The following is a 24551-nucleotide window of genomic DNA, read 5'->3' as shown; positions in this document are numbered from 1 at the left end:
AAACTACAGTTGAGGTTGAGCATACGGACTGCTCATACTAACTGAGCTTACCTCTCATAACGTTTTATTTCTGTACATCGCAATTTTAAGTGAATCATTTCCGTATAGTCTTCCCTAAAATCAACCCAGACATTTTATGCAAAACTTTGTTTTCTGTTTCAGGTAGATGCTATTGGCACATCAAAAGAGTGTGATCCAGTCCCAACATAGTGCGAACTGGAAGTGGAGCCTGTAAAAAGCGATGTGGAGGACGTATATAAAAACAGTAGCAATACATCTATTGTTAATGAAAGTCCAGCAACCTCACAGACAGTTCGTCAGTCAGCAGACATTAAGACATCCACTTCCTTGTCCTTCACAACGAAGAAAAGGAAGGGAAATAATGACTATGGGTCTACAGTTGAGCTGATTGCAAAGGCACTGGAAGAAGAAGAAGAAAACGATGATGATGGCGAAGCAGACCTTTTGTTAAATTGTCGGTAGCAGAAATAAAAAAAATTAAGTACAACAACAAGAAAAGAGAGGTAAAATTAGAATTGATGAAAGTATTGTATCTATAACTGGATGAATAAAATTGGTTTTGGGATGTAATTTGCTTCTAAACTATGGAATTATATGTACCCACTATCTGTATTTTAACATTACCTTCTGGAAGAGAGAAATATGGGGCATACATGTTTCAGGCCACTCTTCCTTCATATGATCAAACTGCCTGCATTTATTCACATGCAGTTGTAAATAATTAAGTGTATGCAGCAAATCTCTAAATCTGATCAAATGGAGAACAGACCAGTTGAGTGAGAGTTGTATCAATACTTTTGTGGATTATGACCACAGCTTGTTCAGGTAAACGATTAACTATTGTAGTCAACCATCTAATGAGCCATTCTACAGGAGTATGTGTAATTTTGCATTATGACATATCTCACTCTACAACCTGCTTTGTGCAGGATTACTAATTTCCATGTTAGTAGTGAATATTGTTATCTCACAATTATGCACTTTGGTTTTGCGTTATTGCATCTAGTGTGTGAGTGTTGCATTATTAAATAACATCTCACGGCACATCCTACTTTGTGTAGAACTGCTAAATTCATCGTTAATAGCAGCATGATACAATACTGTTAGACCCCAACTTTATGTAGTTTGCTTTTGTATCATATTATCCTTTCAGTGAAGTCAAATTTGCCTGCTCTTTTTGAGTACCTATTTAATTGGCAACAGTGTGAAATAATCAGTTTGGTAACTTGTAGAATTAAAGGATTACATTTGATGTATTACCATTTAAAGACATCATTGTCTATGTGAAGGCAATGTGCTGTGTAACTTACACTGAGGAACCGAAAGATTCTGACCACTGCCCACCGCGTGGTTCAGTGCCTCCTGGTGGTGTTGCGGGCACGCGACACAGTAAGGGAAGAATGTAAGCGGAAGAATGAAGCTATGGACCGAAAATCCGGAAATTCACTGATACAAGTGGTTTTGACAAGCGGCATGTACTTGTGGTGCAAACGGCTGTAAACGAGAATCTCTGAAACGGTGAAGCTGGTCGCCTGTTGGCGTACTATTGTCGTGAGCGCCTACAGAAAGTGGTTGAAGGATGATGGAATAACGAGTAGGCTGTATGGTACTGGACGATCGCGTCTCATCGCAAAACGCAGACGTCGCAGGCAGCGATCTGTGGCAGGTCTGACAACAGAGTACAGTGCTGACGCCGGCACAATTGTTTCGGAACACACCGCTCAAACGCCATTGTTGAACACAGAGCTCCACATCATACAACCCTATGTGTTCCTGTGTTGTCCCAACGACATCGTCATTTATGACTGCAGTTGGCACACCATCACTGAGTTTTCACCGTGGGTCAGTAGAAACCTGCAGCCTGTCGAATGAATCGCATTTCGTGTTACACCAGATCGATGGTTGGGTCCTTACAAGCCTTCATCCAGGCGAACTGCTACACGAAACGTGAGCTGCGTCACAGATGGAGGCCGGTGAGGACAGAATCATATTATGGGGTAGAATGAGTTGGGGTTCCATGGGTTCTGTGGTGGTAATCGAAGGTTTCATGGCAGCAACAGCAACGAGCTACGTGAACGTCATTGTGGACGACCTGCATCGCTTCACACTTGATGAGGCTCTCCCCCTCCCCCCCCCCCCCTCCCCTACAGCGATGACGTCTTTCATCAAGACAACTGTCCATGGTGCTAGATCAGAATCGTCTTACAGTGGTTTGAGGGGCATTATAGTGGACTCGGTTTAATGTCTTGGTCAGCAAATGTGTCTGATCTGTACCTGTTGGGACACACATCCATCGGACGCCAGCTGCATGCCCGTAAACCACCATACCATAATTTGTGGGAATTGCTTGACCTGGTGCCACATACTTCTGGAATCCTGTCAAGGACTTGTAGAATACATGCCAAGCAGGGTCTCTGCTGTACTGCATTTAAAAACTGGAACGACAACCTATTAAACAGGTGGCCATAATGAAATTTTCACTCTGCAGCGGAGTGTGCGCTGATATGAAACTTCCTGGCACCGCACACTCCGCTGCAGAGTGAAAATCTCATTCTGGAAACATCCCCCAGGCTGTGGCTAAGCCATGTCTCCGCAATATCCTTTCTTTCCGGAGTGCTAGTTCTGCATGGTTCGCAGTAGAGCTTCTGTAAAGTTTGGAAGGTAGGAGACGAGATACTGGCAGAAGTAAAGCTGTGTGGACCGGGCGTGAGTCGTGCTTCGGTAGCTCAGTTGTAAGAGCACTTGCCCGCGTAAGGCAAAGGTCCCGAGTTCGAGTCTCGGTCGGGCACACAGTTTTAATCTGCCAGGAAGTTTCAGGTGACCATAATGTTTGGCTCATCTGTGTATTTTCGCAGATATATGGCTTTCTATTCAGCTAAATAACAGGAAACGGCAGTTAGTACTACATACATGTTATATGCCAGACTGTTGCAGCTGGTAGTATCTCATTCACCATCTCCTTGTTGTAAACCGATGAGCGAACCCACCTATTGATGCTGTACGCACAAGCCGCGTAGTTTCTGAGCGTTCACCAGCCTGGTAAACTCAGCACGCTCAACGTTCGAAACACCGTCTGCGTGCCAACGGCTTAACGAAATCCTTAGCCAAGGCTCAATAGTTCTGGTCGCTAACCACACAGATTCACTACCGAAAGATACGTTACCAAACAGGAATGGGTAATCTCTGCAGTCATCATTTCTGCCCCATATCAATCGACCATCACATTACGTACATCGTCAATAAGGAAATTTACTTATCATGTTAACGAATTAATAAATGTGCTTAATCAGAATGAAACGTCTAACTGGCTACAGCAGGATGAGTTTCACATTCCCTGTCGTATGAAACCCAAGTGCAAGCACTAGCGGCTGACGCACCCATGTCTTCTCATACAGAAATAGAGACTTGACACAGTAGCCTACAAAAGCCTGCTGTTTGCACGACTTCGAAGATAAGATACTTCAACTCCCTGGCTCTGATTATTTGAGCAACAGTAACTGCAGTGATAGTAAGTTCCTTCCACCGCATGTAATTCGAACTGCTTGTTCGAGGCCGTGATAAGTATTGTACACCACCTGATCTCCTGCGTTGACCCATTCTATACCAAAGCAAATAATTTCTTTTGACTCTCTCTAAGTATTAATGTGATGTTCGTGTTTTTCTGCAAAAGAAACAAATTACGATTATTCATCGGCAATACTGCTAACTAATCACGTAAAATTTACACACGATCAGTCCTTCGCAAGGAACTAATAATCTGTGACTTAAAACTGCTGAAAATTGATCACATGTCACGGAAAAGGTCTGAAACGAGCTTAGGATAGTCACTGTTCATGAATAATTAATAACTACAGGTGTAGTGTTGCTTCAGTACATACTACAGGTTCTCACAGTTTCCATTTCTCTGTTAAAACCAACCGTTCCATTCTGTGCTGTCCACAGAACATTTAACAGCCATTCACAGGAAAACACAGATTCTTATAGAATTAATGAATCCTAAGCCATTTTCGATTGTTAAAGCCTCTAACTCAGTTGGCAGCAGTCTACGTACTTGAAGTTCGCAAGGATATTAAATATGATCTCATATGGCTCAAAGTTATGAACAAACTATGACTTTCAATTTCAAATCCACTGCATGTCTCTGTTCAGCTTATGATCTGAGTCTACCATTCTTGCACTGCGACGCTAAGTGGTGCAGTCGAGTCGTTGAGGCTGTGGAAGGGTACTGGTTCAAATCGCCATTCAACTGCACAGCTATAAGTTTCTCCGTTCAAAACGCTTCAAATGGCTCTAAGCACTATGACACTTAACATCTGAGGTCATCAGTCCCCTAGACTTAAACCTAACTAATGTAAGGACATCACACACATCCATGCCCGAGGCAGGATTCGAACCTGCGACCGTAGCAGCAGAGCGGTTCAGGACTAAAGCGACTAGAACCGCTCGGCCACAGCGGCCAGCTGTTTCTGAGTGGTTTCCCTGAATGGCTTAAGGCATGTGCCAGAACGGTTCCTTTTGACAACGATATGGTTGATTTCCTTCCTCATCCATCCGCTGTCCGAGACAATGTTAGCCATCTCAGATAACATCATCTATAAGACCTTAAGCCTTAATCCTTCTTCCGTCGTTTTTCTGATTTCTTATCGCAGTCAGTAAAAACGGAACCCTTATAGGATCATTTGTTGCCCGTCTGTCTGTCGGTCCGACTGTTAAATGCCTCTTTCTCATGAACGGTTAGACGTATCAAATTGAAATTTGTCCCCTATTGATGTCTATGGCCCCTTAGTGGCGTAATAAATATGACGTTCTTAGTCAATCAAAAGATACGGCTAATTGTGTCATATATTTTGACACTCGCAAAGTTGCTCACCAAAACCTATAAGCTACTTCCCATTGGCCTAGAATCATGAAATTTTGAAGAAGCAAGGTTTCACTGAACCAGTAAAGGAAAAACTCAGAAAATTTTAAATTGTTGTTACATGCAACGAGAAAAAAAGTTCTTTTGTCATGTGTTATCCGACTTCAAACTTGAAATTAAAACATTCTTGGAATTGGACTGATATCTTGCCAGTTACAATGTCAACAACAGGCAAAAGTCGTTGAAATTCTCGATTCCTGGGATGGATGAACTACATACATGTAAAATTAAGCTTGTACGGAACGCTATGAGCGCGAGTCCTACTAGCATCTGGTCATTTTTTACTTCTTGTGCGCGGTTAATAAGCTTGTATTTCTCTTCATCAGGCAACACTGGGAGCAGTAAATACTTCTTTCATTCAACGAGTGCACCAGTGTATCTGTGTCCAGGGACACCACTTTGAGCTCCTTTGAATATTCTACTCCTGGGCAATGAGACAGGGTTGTCGAAGTCAATTTTGTGTTATGTTTTCATTTATTTTCTGACAACTCCATCAACTGGACGACTTTGTAAACCTGGGCTCAAAGTCAATGCTGTGTTATGTAATTAATAACGTTACAGTGTTACAGTGAATGATACATTGTGATACATTTTTGAATAAGTATTTACGAGAAGAAATGAATTATAGAGTAAAAAATACAGGGTGACATTTAAAAAAGTCATACCGCTGTTCACATCTTTGTAAAAAACAATGTTACAACGAAGGCAATCATGCTGATTGATGTCCCCCTCACGGGTAAAGAACATTTTCTTGAAACATTTTTTAATTTGCATCTGGACAAACAGTTATTTAGGGTGGTCAAGATAAGTGGGACAACCTGTATATTGAGAATTCTCATCCGTCTCTCCTGCCATTCACCTTTCTTTACAAAGATCTGAAACGATATATCTCTAAACTGCCTTTGGTGCAACCATCCACTGTACCTCGTCGTTCGTATCACTAACAAATAGCAAAGGGTAAACAGTGCTGACACCACGGTTCTGCCGTACTGGAAAGAGATTAGCAGACCGAAAAGTACCACAGCGCAGTACCATGTGTCGCGCTGTACCGCGAGAACTTCAGCGAAGGAACGAGCAAAGCTGAGCCGCGACCTGCACGCGGCCCACGCGCCAAGTCTGGCATGCCGCTGCTGGCCCTGGCGTAAGCCTTCACTTCGAACTCCGGAATCCGTTGCAAAAATTTTGTTGAATTACTGCAAGCAACGAAAAATCGTCAGACAGCTTTTGAATCTAACTGGGTTAAATGTACACCTAGCTATTTCGAAGCCTACGGCCTTGCCGCAGTGGTAACACCGGTTCCCGTCAGATCACCGAAGTTAAGCGCTGTCGGGCTGGACCAGCACTTGGATGGGTGACCATCCGGTCTGCCGAGCGCTGTTGGCAGGTGGGGCGCACTCAGCCCCTGTGAGGCAAACTGAGGAGCTACTTGACTGAGACGTAGCGGCTCCGGTCTTGGAAACTGACGTACGGCCGGGAGAGCGGTGTGCTGACCACACGCCTCTCCATATCTGCATCTGATGACACCGGCGCCCAGTCGGCGCCGTTCGACTTTCCAAGGCCTGTTCGGACGGAGTTTAGTTTTTGTTATTCCGATAGTCCTTACACCTGAAAGCTTATGGAGGTTCATGTGTTCATACGTTATTTAAAGATAATTGACTTGACACCAAATTTTGTTGAATGATGGAGCAGCGTTTTACCTTTCTAGCGATTTGAATAGCCACAGTAAGCGTTTATGGGGCATCGAAAACACTCACACTGAGCAACAAATTTCTCTTTACGGTAAAAAATGGAGTGCGGTGTAAGGTTTCTCGCACACGAAATATTGGCACGATGTTCTTTGAAACCACTCTCAATACACACATTTATCTTCAGATTATCGCGAAGTTCTGCTCTCAATTAAAGGAACATGAAAAGATGCGCCACTTTTTCCACCAATGTCGTCCACTCGTCATCCACTGTCTCTAATGGATGAATCCTTTACAGAAGAAAATAGAATAAGCAAAAGTCTGTGGCCGCCTCTTTCACCAGACTTCTGTCTTAAATGAAAAGCGTACTAAATACCCTCAGAAAGATAGACCAATTGAAGGAAAAATACGCCATAGTATTGAACCAATCGGTGGTGGAGTTCTGCGTAAAATGAGTTTTTAATACCTCACTAGCACAACAAAGCTTAAAGACTGACGGGCTATCATTTCCAGTGTACACTCCAAGGAGGGGGGGGAGGGGGGGGGGGGACGATGTACTACGAAGGAATTATCCGAATGGGACGGATGATGATAGATGTGATGTACATGTACAGCCGAACAAATGGCTACAATTTCAGAAAAATTGGAAGTTTTGTTCAAGAGAAATGCAAGTAGTTTTTCGACTTGGCATTGATTGATTGCTGAATGTCCTATTTATAGTGGCAAATTGTGTCTAATTGACGCGCTAGAACGCCAAAAACGCGAGCTGATTAGAGGGTCCTAACTACACACATCAAAAAAAGTTTTGCATCGTCCTGGTTCCCAGAACTCCTGAAGATAGACGTTGACTCTGGATGTTGTATCACAGACACATCCCCTTTGACTATTCAGAGATGTCACTAACGCCGCCCAAAGATGTAAACAACCATGCATGACCAGGGCCCATTAGACAGAGGGAGCCCGACAGCCGATCAGTTCCAGTCATTCCACCAGGAAGGAGGTTCTCGGCTCATGTTGCCTGTAATTCACCCATGCCTAGACGGTCAATACCGCGGTTCGATCGCGTCCGCATTGTTACTTTCTGCCACGAAGGGCTCTCAACAAGGGAAGTGTCCAGGTGTCTCGGAGTGAACCAAAGTGATGTTGTTCGGACATGGAGGAGGTACAGAGAGACAAGTACTGTCGATGACATGCCTCACTCAGGCCGCCCAAGGGCTACTACTTCAGTGGATGACCGCTACCTACGGATTATGACTCAGAGGAACCCTGACAGCAACGCCACCATGTTGAATAATGCTTTTCGTGCAGCCACAGGACGTCGTGTTACGACTCATACTGTCCACAATAGGCTGCATGATGCGCAAATTCACTCCCGACATCCATGGCGAGGTCCATCTTTGCAACCACAACACTATGCAGCGTCATACAGATGGGCCCAATAACATGCCGAAAGAACCGCTCAGGATAGACATCAAGTTCTCTTCACAGATGAGTGTTGTAAGGGATCAGTGATCCCACGAACATAGATGCTAGTATCCGACACCCAGGTCGAAAGCAGACAGGAGTCGATTGCCGAGCGCTGCAGGAGGCAGTGAGACGAGTGCCGAGTGAGCAGTGGTACTGGAGAGACGGGTAAGGATGGTCGAGTGAGTAGTAAACGGTAAATTCACAGGAATATGACAAATGAGCGCGTCTCCCTGATCGTCGTGGGGTGGATGCTCATCAATACCGATTCGCGAGTGATATGAGACCAAAAGTGACAAGTGCCGAATTACGTGTTGCGTGTCGACCAGCAACAACCATGGATTGCAGTGAGTATTGTTGTGTATGTTAACCATCATCATTGCGTGTGACGAAGTACTTAAAATTAGCAACCAATAAAAGGATATAACTGTAATTAAATGTGTAAGGCGAAGGTAGCAACTGCCTCAGAATTTGTGTGTTATAGAAAATACACATCAGTTTATACATCGCAACCTTTGTGGTCCTTAATAATAGACAAACTCTGAATCATTAACTATTCTGTCTCAGAACAGCCGCACCCAGTTGAAATACCCCCGAAACCACAGCAGAAAAACCGATAGCCTTTCATCCGTTAAGCACACGGTCATATAATCATAATAATTAACTGTTTGGCGGCTTCGGTAAATCGCTCAAAACCCAATAAAGGACAAAATGGGGATGTTTCATCTTGGCTCCCGTGCCAAGGACAGTTGCAATCTTCGGATCTGAACAGTGGTTTATTAAGCACCATTTTTTTGTTTCAGTGAAAAGTCATTGGCATTTATCGGATGATTTTAGTGCAAGGATAATCCGGTATTGTCGTTACCGTGACTAAAATTACAGTATTTTAACTACGAACAGTGTAATATAACGTATTTATGGTGAAACTAGAAATCGCGGAACGAAGCACATTATTTAGACAATACAGTGCAAAAGTGACTGAGATACAGTAAACAATTTGTTTTTACGAGTTTAAGTGACAAAAGCGGCGTTAATAAACAATGTATTGAACTATGGATATGCCGGCTGAAGTGGCCGTGCGGTTAAAGGCGCTACAGTCTGGAACCGCAAGACCGCTACGGTCGCAGTTTCGAATCCTGCCTCGGGCATGGATGTTTGTGATGTCCTTAGGTTAGTTAGGTTTAACTAGTTCTAAGTTCTAGGGGACTAATGACCTCAGCAGTTGAGTCCCATAGTGCTCAGAGCCATTTGAACCATCTGAGCTATGAATACGAAAACCTGTGTGAATTACTGTAAAATTCCTACTCTAAGGAAAGGCGCGTTCGTACATAACCGCGAGTGAACCAGCCAAAATTCCGTTACGAAAGTATCAGGAGCATGTTCTCAAGTGACTTTGTATCCGAAATTATCTTTTGAACGGTGTAAATCGCTCAATTTGATGTGGACCCATAAACTGTTACCGCGTTTGCGAGTGTTTACTGTGGCGTAATTGTTGGATGACGTCACCCAGACTGTGAGGGGCTAGCCAAAGCAATTGAAGCAGTGAAGAAGATCCACACACCGCGACAGCAAGGATTAGGATAGCGGAGGTGTACCACACTGACCAGTGACTATGGCGGAGCCAAGTGGCTGAAAAAGAAACAACTACGACGCGGAGTTCGACATCTAGTGGCGAACCCTCGAATTATACGACGTCTGCGCCACCTACCCGCCGATCAACGAAATACGTGACAGCAGCTCAATCCCGTCGCCAACCACCGAACTACGAGACTGCATCAGCGCGTTTCGCCGCGAGCTTCGCTTTGCACACGGCACCACACACCAGCTACAGCGACGCATCGCCTGACAGCCGCCGCGCCGGAGGAGCCAACGCCAACACGACTAGCAGCGCGACTTAATAGTCAAAACATCGCGACTTCGTCGAGAGGTGAGTGAAGACGATTTGCTGGCACGAGACTAATTAGTATTGCACTGTCTTCAGAGCGCGGAAGGAGCTTCAAATTGAATTTGTCAATTGCAGAAAATATAAAAACAATGTCTTTTAACATTTTTTCACGAATTTGCTCTGAAGCATGGTATACTAATATGGGTGTGTTTTCATGCTGTACAGCACAGAATAGTGCCTCATTTGCATTATTTATAGTAAACTACAGGTTGTGTGTATGTTACTTCGAGATGCTCCAAGGAATCAACAAGCATATAGAAGTAATGACCAAAGGAAATGAAGAACTCAACAAACGTATAGAAGAGATGTCCAAAGGAAATGAAGAAATCAGGAAAGGAAATAAAGAAATCATCAAGCATTTAGAGGAGATGTCCAAAGGAAATAAAGAAATCATCAAGCTTATATAAGAGATGTCTAAAGGAAACGAAGAAATCAAGAAAGAAAACAAAGAAATGCTAGACAAACATCAGATACAACCAATTGCAATCTCAAGAAATAGACAGGCCTCCAATCCGGCTGAACAATCGATGAAGGAATTAAATCGTTTATATAGGACATAATGTCACAGGAAGCACAGGTCATGGTAGGAGTACCTGGGAGGATTTGAACGTATCAGGAATCATCTCCCACATGACTTGATGGGATTTGCCCCATGTGAGATCTTACTTAACCAAGGACTTGATAGTGTGTTTCGTGAGCTATTGGATTATCTGCCTGGAAATGACATAACATATGAGAAGAAATTAGAGTTAGTGGAACTGAGTATGAAAGAGAAAGCAAAGAGGAGAGAGGAGAGACATGATAAATTGGTAAAGCCAATAACTTATCGAGTGGGGGATCTGGTGCTAGTAAAAGTGCATGTCAAATCGAAGAAATTAAATTCTGAGATACATAAATTTAACCAAGTTTATAAAGGACCATATAGGACCACAAGAATTGATCACCCGAACACAGTTGAATTGGGATATGTGCAAACAAAAAGAGCTCATGGTAGGGAACATGTTGAGAATATAAAATGATACTATCCACATAAGCATAAGAGCAACCCAGATAATTGAATAAAATCAGTTTAAGGTGTAGGGAGCCGCAAATCTTTTGCTGGTATACCAAGTGGTGACTAGTACACTTCCAGCTGGGTGAACTTTATTTCTTGTTTCAAGTTTCACTCCTCTACCATCTTTTTCTATTCTTAGATTAAGAAAGTTGGTGTATAGTAGTTAGAATAGGCAGTGGTCGTCCAAATAATTCAGTCAGGAACCATGTAGCAATGAAATGAGAACCAGATCAGAAAGCCAATGTTTATAAAATGTGGTGAGAAGCTAATTGGTGAAACAAGAGTTTGTGTAATCTTATAGAGTTGTTTTATGAGGTATGAAAAGGTCAAGCAATTGTAAGAGAATTGAAGTAATGTATCGGTTTGTAAGTAGGAAGGCATATAGAGAAACAAATACATGATGAGATACTTGTTCGAATAAATTATGTGAAATATGATATACTGAGAGGCCAAGGAGCCTGGAGTAGTATTTTTATGTAGTTATTGCAGCGAATATGGAGGGTTGATGTAGGTTGAAGATGTACATATATTTTCAGTTGAAGTTGCTGTTAAGTTGAGGGAGTTATGTGTAATAAATTGTATTCAATGTGAAATGTTCGAAATATGTCATTTAGCACAAAAGCAAAATCTGTTCTAGGTATCTGGAGGCATACATATTGATCTAAAGTATACTGATAAAACAGAAAGTGTAATTCATGAATAATGAGTAATTCATGTATCCAATTAGCTATCAGAATCAATTATGGTTATACTTAGGTCAAGCTTTAGAAGCAGAATTCTGGCACTGTGTTATGAATAATAAATATCCATACAGCACATCTGAATTAATGTTAATATAACAGGAAATATTGTACCTCTCATCTGAGTATTAGTGACAACAAATCACATATGGCAGCATAAATGTTTGGCATAATAAAATGCAGAAATTTTAAAAATTTTCGTTGGGCGACCTCATCAGTTATAGCGAATGGAGGGACGAATGGAGACGTGTCGTCTTCAGCGATGAGAGTCGCTTCTGCCTTGGTGCCAATGATGGTCGTATGTGTGTTTGGCGCCGTGCAGGTGAGCGCCACAATCAGGACTGCATACGACCGAGGCACACAGGGCCAACACCCGGCATCATGGTGTGGGGAGCGATCTCCTACACTGGCCGTACACCACTGGTGATCGTCGAGGGGACACTGAATAGTGCACGGTACATCCAAACCATCATCGAACCCATTGTTCTACCATTCCTAGACCGGCAAGGGGGCTTGCTGTTCCAACAGGACAATGCACGTCCGCATGTATCCCGTGCCACCCAACGTGCTCTAGAAGGTGTAAGTCAACTACCCTGGCCAGCAAGATCTCCAGATCTGTCCCCCATTGAGCATGTTTGGGACTGGATGAAGCGTCGTCTCACGCGGTCTGCACGTCCAGCACGAACGCTGTTCCAACTGAGGCGCCAGGTGGAAATGGCATGGCAAGCCGTTCCACAGGACTACATCCAGCATCTCTACGATCGTCTCCATGGGAGAATAGCAGCCTGCATTGCTGTGAAAGGTGGATATACACTGTACTAGTGCCGACATTGTGCATGCTCTGTTGCCTGTGTCTATGTGCCTGTGGTTCTGTCAGTGTGATCATGTGATGTATCTGACCCCAGGAATGTGTCAATAAAGTTTCCCCTTCCTGGGACAATGAATTCACGGTGTTCTTATTTCAGTTTCCAGGAGTGTAGATGCTAGTATCCGACACCCAGGTCGAAAGCAGACAGGAGTCGATTGTCGAGCGCTGCAGAAGGCAGTGAGATCAGTGTCGAGTGAACAGTGGTACTGGAGAGACGGTAAGGATGGTGGTTGAGTGAGTAGAAAACGGTAAATTCACCGGAGTATGACAAATGAGAGCGTCCCCCAGATCGTCGTGGGGTGGATCCTCATCAATACCGATTCACGAGTGATATGAAACCAGAAAGTGACACGTGCCGAATTACGTGTTGCGCGTCAACCGTGTCGGCCAGCAACAACCATGGACTGCAGTGAGGATTGTTGTGTATGTTAACCATCATCATTGCGTGTGATGAAGTACTTAAAATCAGCAACCAATAAAAGGATATAACCGTAATTAAAGGGTAAGACGAAGGTAGCAACTGCTTTAGAATTTGTGTGTTATTACAGAAAATACAAATCAGTTTATACATCGCAGCCTTTGTGGTCCTTAGTAATAGACAAACTCTGAATCATTAACTATTCTGTCTCAGAACAGCCGCACCCAGTTGAAATACCCCCGAAACCACAGCAGAAAAACCGATAGCCTTTCATCCATTAAGCAAATGGTCATATAATCATAATAATTAACTGTTTGGCAGCTTAAGTAAATCGCTCGAAACCCAATAAAGGACAAAACGGGGGTGTTTAGTGTCACATGTGATTTCAACCAGACAATCGTCGGAGATGTGTTTGGGGGCAACCCAGTCAGGCTGAACGCCTTAGACACACTTCCAGCGAGTACAGCAAAGTGGAGGTTCCCTGATGTTTTGGGGTGGCATTATGTGGGGCCGCCGAAAACCGCTGGTGGTCATGGAAGGCGCCGTAACGGCTGAACGATACGTGAATGGGATCCTCTGACTGATAGTGCAACCATATTGACAGCATATTGGCGAGGCATTCGTCTTCATGGACAACAATTCGTGCCCCCTTCGTGCACATCTTGTGAATGACTTCCTTCAGGATAACGACATCGCTCGACTAGTGTGTTCAGCATGTTCCCCAGACATGAACCCTATCAAACATGCCTGGGATAGACTGTGTTTATGGATGACGTGACCCACCAACCACTCTGAAGGATCTATGCCGAATCTCCATTGGGGAGTGGGACAATGTGACCAACAGTGCCTTGATGAACCTGTGGATAGTATGCCATGACAAATACACGCATGCATCAATGCAAGAGGACGTGCTACTGGGTATCAGGGGTACCGGTGTGTACTGCAATCTGGACCACCACCTCTGAAGGTGTCGCTTTGTTGTGGTACAACATGTAATGTGTAGTTTTAATGAGCAATAAAAAGGGCGGAAATGATGTTTATATTGACCGCAATTCCAATTTTCTGTACAGATTCCGGAAGTCTCAGAACCGAGGTGATTCAAAAGTTTTTTTGATGTGTGTAAAATGCTCCGAAGATTCTCAGCTGGGGAGAGACCCGGCGACCATGCTGAACAAGATATCGTTTTGCAAGCGGAAAGGCGAGCGCTGGAAACTCTCGCTGTGTAAGGGCGCGTTACCTTGCTGAAATTTCAGCCCAGGCTGGCTTGCCATGAAGAGCAACAAAGCGGGACGTTTTTGTCGACGTAGCGATGTCCTGTAGCCGTGCCGCAGATGACAAATAAAGGAATCCTGTTATGAAAAGAAATAGAACCCCAGATCATTACTCCTGGTTGTCGGATCGAGAGTTTGTACTAGTCGTCTTCATGCTTGCTAAACGCTATCTATTAGTCAGTGAGATCGCCCGATATCTCCCAAATCGTAAATGTTTGGAGTGTTATGGAGAGGATCCTCTAACCACGTCGGGCATTTGGTAATCTAGGGAGGCAATTGGACACAGTTTGGTACGATATCCCTCAGGAGTCTACCCAAGAGCTCTGTCGATCAGTGCTGAACGAAGTAACTGCTTGCATAATGGCCAGAAGTTGACAAAAGCATTATTGACTTGCTGAGTTCATGGAGTTCTTTCGCTTGAAGAAATCGTGCAATTTTTCTGTAATTGTAATGATGTGTAACTGTAATCACATGTACAATACATTTTACGATTTCTGTCTCGATCGGATAATTCCTTCATCGTTGTTTTTTCTTTGTGCCTTGGAGTGTATGGTGTAAGTTTGTTTTGAATTTAAGTAAAACTATGTTTTAGCATAGGGTCTTAGAGCAACAAAGAGTATGAAGCCACTGGAGAAATGCGCAGGTCATTCTCATTTGGAAGAAAGGTCGGCAGACAGAAGCACAGATGTCATATGCCACTCGCATCAATCTGTTACAGAGTTGGGGAAAATATTGTACACTAGTGCATTATGACGTATGTAGGGTTTGAAAATGTCTTCTATAAAAATGAACAAGGTTTCTGCGAGCAGAGATCTCGCGAAACATAGTTCGCTATGTACATTGGTGATAGTCAGATTGGTGTAGAAGAAGACATGTAGGAACGTACACACCTTCACCAGGAAGAGGCTAAGAGGGCTTGCAGAGTGTAGATGCAGAATTCAGTAAAGCTTATTAGACTTGTTCTAACCATACACCATTAGCTAATAGAACAGGAAAGATGTACGCCCTACGACACATCGTAAAGTGTTTTGGAAAGGCAAAGGGGAAGTGGCACAGCTACATGAAGTACCCTCCGCCACACACCGTGAGGGCTCTTGCGGAGTGTAGATGTAGATGTCAATGACCTTTATCGGCAGTTTTCTACCTACACACCATTGGTAATGGAACAGAAAAAACGTAGGCTCCACCCCACATTGTAATGTGTCTTGCTGCTGTAGACTAGAGATACTAAACGGCGACCTCGGCTGCCGCCACCCGCCGCGCACCTGCTCCTTCTTGTCCCTGTCCGCGAGGCACTCCGGCTTGGTGAGGTTGGCGCCGATGACGCGCCTGCCGACGCCGTCGTCGTCCTCGACGAGCGCGACGAGGGCGGCGCGCTGGCGCAGGTAGGCCCGCCAGATGGCGGTGAAGCAGCGCAGCGAGTCCGGCTCGCCGCGCAGCCCGGACAGCGAGCACACCGGCTCGTCGCGCAGGAAGTGCGTCACCATGTGCTCCAGGACGGCGTCGTCCAGCTCCGGCGGCACGTCCTGGATCACGAAGCGCGGCTTCTTGCCGTCCGCCATGGGGCGCCGGCCCTCGAAGCGCCGCCACACCGTCGGCACCGGCTTGTCGTCCGGCCGCCTCCACGGCTTGCTCTCTCCAGACATCTGGAACACAGCATGTTGTTCTCAATGGAGAGACGTCTACAGACGTTAAAATAACCTCTGGCGTGCCACAGGGGAGTGTTATGGGACCATTGCTTTTCACAATATATATAAATCACCTAGTAGATAGTGTCGGAAGTCCCATGCGGCTTTTCGCGGATGATGCTGCAGTATACAGAGAGGTTGCAGCATTAGAAAATTGCAGCGAAATGCAGGAAGATCTGCAGCGGATAGGCACTTGGTGCAGGGAGTGGCAGCTGACCCTTAACATGGACAAATGTAACGTATTGCGAATACATAGAAAGAAGGATCCTTTATTGTATGATTATATGATAACGGAACAAACACTGGTAGCAGTTACTTCTGTAAAATATCTGGGAGTATGCGTACGGAACGATTTGAAGTGGAATGAGCTCATAAAACTAGTTGTTGGTAAGGTGGGTGCCAGGTTGAGATTCATTGGGAGAGTCCTTAGAAAATGTAGTCTATCAACAAAGGAGGTGGCTTACAAAACACTCGTTCGACCTATACTTGAGTATAGCTCATCAGTGTGGGATCCGTACCAGGTCGGTTGACGGAGGAGATAGACAAGATCCCAGGAAGAGCGGCGCGTTTCGTCACAGAGTTATTTGGTAAGCGTGATAGCGTTACGGAGATGTTTAGCAAACTCAGTGGCAGACTGTGCAAGACAGGCGCTCTGCATCGCGGTGTACCTCGCTGTCCAGGTTTCGAGCGGGTGCGTTTCTGAATGAGGTATCGAATATATTGCTTCCCTCTACTTATATCTCCCAAGGAGATCACGAATGTAAAATTAGAGAGATTCGAGCGCGCACGGAGCCTTTCCGGCAGCCGTTCTTCCCGCGAACCATATGCGAGTGGAACAGGAAAGGGAGGTAATGACAGTGGCACGTAAAGTGCCCTCCGCCACACACCGTAGGGCGACTTGCGAAGTATTAATGTACATGTAGATGTAGATGAAAAGCGTGACAGTGGTAAACGAATGAGGAAAACTTCTACATTGTTGCCCTTCCGAACTCTAACCTACGAAACTACACTCCTGGAAATGGAAAAAAGAACACATTGACACCGGTGTGTCAGACCCACCATACTTGCTCCGGACACTGCGAGAGGGCTGTACAAGCAATGATCACACGCACGGCACAGCGGACACACCAGGAACCGCGGTGTTGGCCGTCGAATGGCGCTAGCTGCGCAGCATTTGTGCACCGCCGCCGTCAGTGTCAGCCAGTTTGCCGTGGCATACGGAGCTCCATCGCAGTCTTTAACACTGGTAGCATGCCGCGACAGCGTGGACGTGAACCGTATGTGCAGTTGACGGACTTTGAGCGAGGGCGTATAGTGGGCATGCGGGAGGCCGGATGGACGTACCACCGAATTGCTCAACACGTGGGGCGTGAGGTCTCCACAGTACATCGATGTTGTCGCCAGTGGTCGGCGGAAGGTGCACGTGCCCGTCGACCTGGGACCGGACCGCAGCGACGCACGGATGCACGCCAAGACCGTAGGATCCTACGCAGTGCCGTAGGGGACCGCACCGCCACTTCCCAGCAAATTAGGGACACTGTTGCTCCTGGGGTATCGGCGAGGACCATTCGCAACCGTCTCCATGAAGCTAGGCTACGGTCCCGCACACCGTTAGGCCGTCTTCCGCTCACGCCCCAACATCGTGCAGCCCGCCTCCAGTGGTGTCGCGACAGGCGTGAATGGAGGGACGAATGGAGACGTGTCGTCTTCAGCGATGAGAGTCGCTTCTGCCTTGGTGCCAATGATGGTCGTATGCGTGTTTGGCGCCGTGCAGGTGAGCGCCACAATCAGGACTGCATACGACCGAGGCACACAGGGCTAACACCCGGCATCATGGTGTGGGGAGCGATCTCCTACACTGGCCGTACACCACTGGTGATCGTCGAGGGGACACTGAATAGTGCACGCTACATCCAAACCGTCATCGAACCCATCGTTCTACCATTCCTAGACTGGCAAGGGAACTTGCTGTTCCAACAGGACAATGCACGTCCGCATGTATCCCGTGCCACCCAACGTGCTCTAGAAGGTGTAAGTCAACTACCCTGGCCAGCAAGATCTCCGGATCTGTCCCCCATTGAGCATGTTTGGGACTGGATGAAGCGTCGTCTCACGCGGTCTGCATGTCCAGCACGAACGCTGGTCCAACTGAGGCGCCAGGTGGAAATGGCATGGCAAGCCGTTCCACAGGACTACATCCAGCATCTCTACGATCGTCTCCATGGGAGAATAGCAGCCTGCATTGCTGCGAAAGGTGGATATACACTGTACTAGTGCCGACATTGTGCATGCTCTGTTGCCTGTGTCTACGTGCCTGTGGTTCTGTCAGTGTGATCATGTGATGTATCTGACCCCAGGAATGTGTCAATAAAGTTTCCCCTTCCTGGGACAATGAATTCACGGTGTTCTTATTTCAATTTCCAGGAGTGTATTTAACAAACTTCAAACTGGCGCAAGGTGTACAACTAGCGGCATTCAGTAAGTAATGCAGCAAATGTATTTCTCAGCCAACTTCGGTTGAAAAAATGCTGAATTTGTTGTGGGACTTTAGTTTCACCAACTTTCGATAGGTGGCGGCGCTATGTCTTGCCTTCAAAATGGTGTCTATAGCGGAGATGAATTCCAAACAAAACATTGAGTTCTTTTTGGCGGGAAACCAGAGCATCACAAATATTCACAGGAGTTTGCAAACTGTTTAAGGCGACTTGACGTAAACCCCATTGAGCATACGTGGGACGTGATTACCAGGCGTGTTCGTGGTCGTCCCGGTCCTACAGACTAAACAAGAAGACCCAAGGCTGCGGTACCACTTATCAGTGTCACCCTACTGGTGCCAAAGTTGGTAACAGAACTGTGAGTTTCCATGAGACGCCGGCAGCCTTAACGCGGAATCCGGCGGTCCCAGTGCTGCAGGCCCACTGAGCCAGACCTCCAGCAGGGCTGCACTGTGGATCTCCGCCGCCACAATACGGCACTGCCAGTGGCAACCACTCAGCCAGCCACACGTAATTGGAGCCTCCTCATTGTGGACATTGACAACTGGACCCTATTTCTTGCTGTATTATTTGTAACGAGTTGTTGTACACTTGGAGAAATACAGGTTCAATAAATCTTCTGCGTATTGTGTTAATTTCCTCAGTAATCATTTCTGCCTCTGTCCAGCTTTTCCCACAATGACAACTGCTTCACCAATTCCGTAGACCGCCTCTCCTTGCAACTGTGTGCGAAGTCGTACACAACAGAGGGCTCTCAGTGAAGAATGGGGACGAATACCGCGGGTTGACCTCTGTAACCTTATGCAGAGCGTACCAGGTAGGTGTCAGGCGGTGACAAACACACACGGAGGGCGTACACATTACTGAAGCTCTCAAAGTCCACCTGGGAAGACAGGATGAATGATTGCTTCCGCTCTGTTTTCGACACGTGTCGGAGATTTCACTTCTTGTTACGTAGATGAATGAGGTCGTAATGACGTTTTGTTGTGTACTCCCTTTTTAAAGATAGAGGTATAACCTGGTAACATACTCAGGCCTCAGTTATTGTTCAGTGTAATAAGGCACACACCCAGAGTCACGTTTCTATAGTTATTTTGAACGGTGTATAAGGACCCATAACACAGCAGATTTATCATCCAAATATATGTGATATGCCACATGTAAGAAGTGGAAACGACTACCAGCATTTGTTGCATTTCGACTGAGAGAGAATTTTGGCCTATCGGCATAGCAGTTTATGGTCTGGCGATGTTGCTGCTCGAATCGGTCAGGGTCCCTCAACTATCATACCAAAATGGAATAGATGGGTTCAGTAGGGCCATACTCAACACTGGAGAAACATATTCTTCTCTCTGGTGTGAAGGCTTAGACATACACACCATGTGCCTTGAGTCATCAAATGGGCTTATTTGGAGACAGTCAAGTGTCACCATATCTGGAGCACCGTGGCCTAAGAATGGCGACTATCGTCACATCTCCCCTTGGCGCCAACGAAGTGGCCGCGCGGTTTGAGGCGCCATGTCACGGACTGTGCGGCACCTCCCGTCAGAGGTTCGAGTTCTCCCTCGGGCATGGCTGTGTGTTGTTCTTACGTAAGTTAGTTTACGTTAGTTTCAAGTAGTGTGTAAGTCTAGGGACCGATGATCTCAGCAGTTTGGTCCCTTAGGAATTCACACACATTTGAACATCCACTTGGCACAACAACAGGTAGAGGAACACCGAGATTGGTACGACCAACAACAACCCTAGACACAGAAATGACGCCACATGGCGTTTTCAGACGGTCTGCGTGCAGGTTTATGATGGATGTATCAGTGCGTGCATACTCCAAGGGCAACGAAGGTTGCCAGATTGCAATCATCGTTGCCAGAGCAGCCTAGCACCTAGCGTGGTTGTGTCGACTGGCGTTGGGTGCAAAAACGACCACCTCCGGCTTGCATAGTCGGAAATCTGGACAACAACCGTTGCTTTCCTGGTGTGTTGAGGCTGGCACCAGAGCCCTGTTTTCTAGGCCTCTGTGTCATTATAATGGGCAGCTGTAACTAAACTTTCGCTACTTGTGACGGCTCCCATGAGAAACTAGCGATCGTAGGACAATGAAACTTTGTGGAAACATTCGTAAGGACAAGCGGAAGAGAAATAATGAATAAACCATTGAAGCAAACACCTTTTAATTTCCAAATGAGAGGACAACATTTGTTAATTGCGTACAATGTTTATGTTTCTGGTTGCAAATGTTGCCCAATATGATGACCATCTGCACCCATTATAGCCTGGAACCACACTAGAGGTTGATCTGCTGCTGCCTGAAACTACAGCGGACCACGGAATGTTCAGCTTTCGTGACACAGCTCTTGCACAGCTTGACTATCGCATATTCCATCCAGCATTCTCAACCACGGCAACAGTGAATTCAACAATTTGTAACGCAATTGGCTGTCGACCTTTCCCAGGAGGAATTCACAAATCACCAATTAATTCCAAGTTCTGTATCATGTTCTTTAACCCCAGTGTGGAAAGAGGGCCTCTTCGTATTCCTTTAGTTGGTGGGCACTCGTCAAGAGCACCAGCAATGTGTGCAGCTGTTGTGATCAAACAGCTTTACGAACAAAGTCCTACTCACCGGCCAGCGCCGGCATTTTGCTACCGTGATGCACACGGACGGTTGTGTTTCAGCCCTACTTCGCCGTACCAGTACCGGCACCTAGCGGCAAGTCATGACGCGAACACCACTAACAACGAAAATCCAGCAACGCATTGTCTGAATATTATTCCTGTAAAGTTTGGTTACCATATGGTACGTAGTTTTCTGTGTACACTGACTCAAGTAGAAGAAGTTTAATTACTTCCACATTGTATTTCAACAAGATAATGCAAGATCGCATCTTGCCAATACTTTCCTGACGTACCCCTGCACAGACAATTTCGACTGTTTTCCTGGTCAACATGTTCTTTACATCTGCAACCACTGAAAACATGCCGTCATAAATTTTACAGGAAAAAAAAAGCCAGTCATACAGGTTCAGTTCGTCTCGATGCCAAGCCGAGTTAGCGTCATTCTTCCTGGCAGATGCTACAGCTCTGAATACTAAATTTCGCAACCTGTACATTCTCAAATTATTTGGAAGTTTACGTAACGACGGCATGAGTTGTTTTTGGTACCAGTGTGGGAAGGCTCGATAAACAAGGACAAGGACATTTTTATTTTCCAGTCTTGTCGTCTCCCTGCCTATTAAGCTATTTCCTGTTTTTCTTCACGCAACCTCACACAAATTGAGAAGGCTGCATACTAGTTCACGAGCTTGTGTCTTGTCTGGCTGACCTCGTGCTGGTTGCTGCAACGCTTTATTTTCTCTGCGTAAACTTGTTCGTGTTGTGTTGTCCGTCGAAACTTGTTTCTTGATGAGCGTGAGACAGCTACAAACTGGTAACACTTTTTGCAACGTGCAGTGCACGAGTTTGAGCAGCTCAATACTAATGAGTAAGCTCTAAAGTAAGAACCCCGTTCACTTCTCTGCCCACAAAAGCTCAGTGCTGCTGTCGAAATTAAGTTTTGCCGTCACCTGTGAAGCTTCTTCTCGAAACACATGGCAGCTCTACTAACGTTGTCATTATTCTAACACTGTTCTTGTTTAAAAATCTAGTGAAGCAATCTTTCAGCAAGCGTATTACCATTAACAGTTAGGCACCGAGTTTGGGGAATTTGCATGTTAGTCCCAAACACCTGTGTTCGATTTCCTCCCGGTACAAGTCTCATTTCGTATTTTACCACCAGTGCCGACCGCAAGTCTAATGCAAGAACAAGGAAGCACTCACTCTCTCAGCCAAAGGGCACGACAAAAATTATTAAATACAGACATAAGCCCACTCATGTAGAAAGAAAAGTTTGGTATAGGAATGAGTTGTTCACAGACTTCATATGATAACAGATACACTGACGAATTGGATACGACATGAGAAGTAGCTAATGGAGTCATGTACTCCTCATTATTTAAGAATAAAGGTTATAAAAATATTCGTCGATTCACTAGTCTCAGATGTTGTACTTGTAGAATCTATGTGATACGTTCTTTCATTGGCGTGGTAGACACAGAAGGTTTAGTTTAGCGTGCAGTGTTTGACACAAAACCTGGCCTCCTGCCATCCACTGCAGAGAATGTCAGAGTCATTCGCTTTAAAGTGCCAATAAAACCGGGCTCCTCTCAGAATTATTGTTTTGTCTTGCAGACAAAGGCAGAAACAGATGAGAGAGAGAGAGAGAGACAGAGAGAGAATGACTGGCTTTCTGACGTCCTGATGGCCAGCTGGTGTGTAGCACTGTGCATATACGCTCTCGGTGGAGAAGACAAATGTCTAAACTTTCAATGAGATTGCTTTCAGCATACTCTTGTTAAGGACTATGAGTCCTGGTTGTAACGCCTTGTTCTCCTATTGGAAGCCCCTCGACCTTCGAAGAGACGCAGATTCCATCATATGTATAGCATATCTCAGTACCTGCAATCCTGCATCCAGGTGTGAGGTGCAGGTAAGTGCTATTGAGACCCCATCATCCATGTGTATTATACAGAAGTGTTGCATTAAAGCTAGGGAAGTCAGACGCTCATGAATGTGTGGCTCTAAGTTAATTGCTGGAATTCTTTGCCCAATATTGTTTACCCGAGGGAGAATTTGTAACATCTATTTCTTTAATACGTACTACACAGTAGCTGCCCTGAGAAATAAACATGTGCCCGCTCCATGAGATGGAGGTGGCTGCGTGCATTACCTTCAATTGGAAGCTGCTGGCAGTCGCCATTGCTGTCTGTCGTCGTGGCAAGGCCTACTAATCGTTGCCACAAGGTCTCTGCGGTTGGTGCGACCATAATTGTTTGCACACGACACGGTCGCCAGAGGATTGACACACGCACATATGCTTGAGATGACTACACGAGGCAAGCTTTAGAGCCACGGCTGCCGCCGGAGAAGCGTTGCACCCTTATGTGGATCACGCAATTGAATGGACTGTTCTAAACAGTGCTGTTATTATTACTATTAGCCTTGCAGCTGTGACCCGACACTGGCCGGAGTGGCTCAGTGCTCCGAGTACACAACTAAAGGGAGCGTGCGGCCAAGCCCGTCCAGGCTGAACAGCTGCCGCGTTCACGCTGATGTCCCAGAGCGTAAACATCTGAGCAGTATGGCCAGGCGATGCCGAATTGCCGCACATAAAAACTGGCGGTGAAGCGTAACTGTAATTATTAATCCTAATTACAATCTGAGACAAAAAAGACGCATCTTGAAGGAACTGTCCGAATGGGGCGGAAGTCGGTATATGTGATGTACATACACAAGCAAACGAATGGTTACAATTTGAGAAAAATTAGACGATTTATTTAAGAGAAACAGCTTCACAAATGGAGCACGTCAATAACACACTGGTCTGCCTCTGGCCCTTACGCAGGCAGTTACTCGGCTCGGCACTGATTGACAGAGTTGTACGATGCCCCCCTGAGGGATATCGCGCCAAATTCTGCCCAACTGGCGCGTTGGATCGTCAAAATGTCGACACGATTGGAGGGCATTGCCCTCAGTGCTTCAAACGTTCTCAGCTGGGGAAATATTCGGCGACTTTGCTGGCCAAGGTATGGTTTGCCAAGAACGAAGATGATCAGTAGAACCTCTCGCAGGCATTATCTTGCTAAAATGTAAGCCCACGATGGCTTGCAATGAAGGGCAATAAAACGGGGCGTAAAATATCGCCGGATGGACGACTATGCTGCATGGATGCCGCGGATGAGAACCAATGCAATGAAAACAAGTGGCACCCCAGAACACCACTCCTGGTTGTCAGGCTGTATGGCCGGCCTCAGTCACGTCGGTGCCCCGCCGCTGTTCCAGATGTCTCCAGCCATGTCTTCACTTGTTACTGAGGTTCAGCTCGAAGTGGGACTGGTCACTGAAGACAGTCCTACTGCAGCCAATGAGATGCCAGGCCGAACGTCCCC

At 45.7% G+C, this 24551-nt stretch overlaps 1 protein-coding gene and 1 pseudogene across 1 annotated transcript in view; one reads left to right on the top strand and one right to left on the bottom strand.

The window, feature by feature from the left end:
* Positions 1 to 24551, bottom strand: part of LOC126458623 (uncharacterized) — a 77161-nt gene that overhangs the window by 35917 nt on the left and 16693 nt on the right. The window contains exon 2 of the mRNA XM_050095790.1: positions 15650 to 16030. Coding sequence (XP_049951747.1) covers positions 15650 to 16030 — 381 coding nt within the window. The remainder of the gene's footprint in view (positions 1 to 15649; positions 16031 to 24551) is intronic.
* LOC126459494 (5S ribosomal RNA) lies at positions 6205 to 6322 on the top strand (annotated as a pseudogene).

This window comes from Schistocerca serialis, chromosome 2, assembly GCF_023864345.2.
Source record: "Schistocerca serialis cubense isolate TAMUIC-IGC-003099 chromosome 2, iqSchSeri2.2, whole genome shotgun sequence".
NCBI lineage: Eukaryota > Metazoa > Arthropoda > Insecta > Orthoptera > Acrididae > Schistocerca > Schistocerca serialis.
Note: the sequence above shows the minus strand (reverse complement) of the source record. Positions and strands in the feature narration are given on the sequence as shown.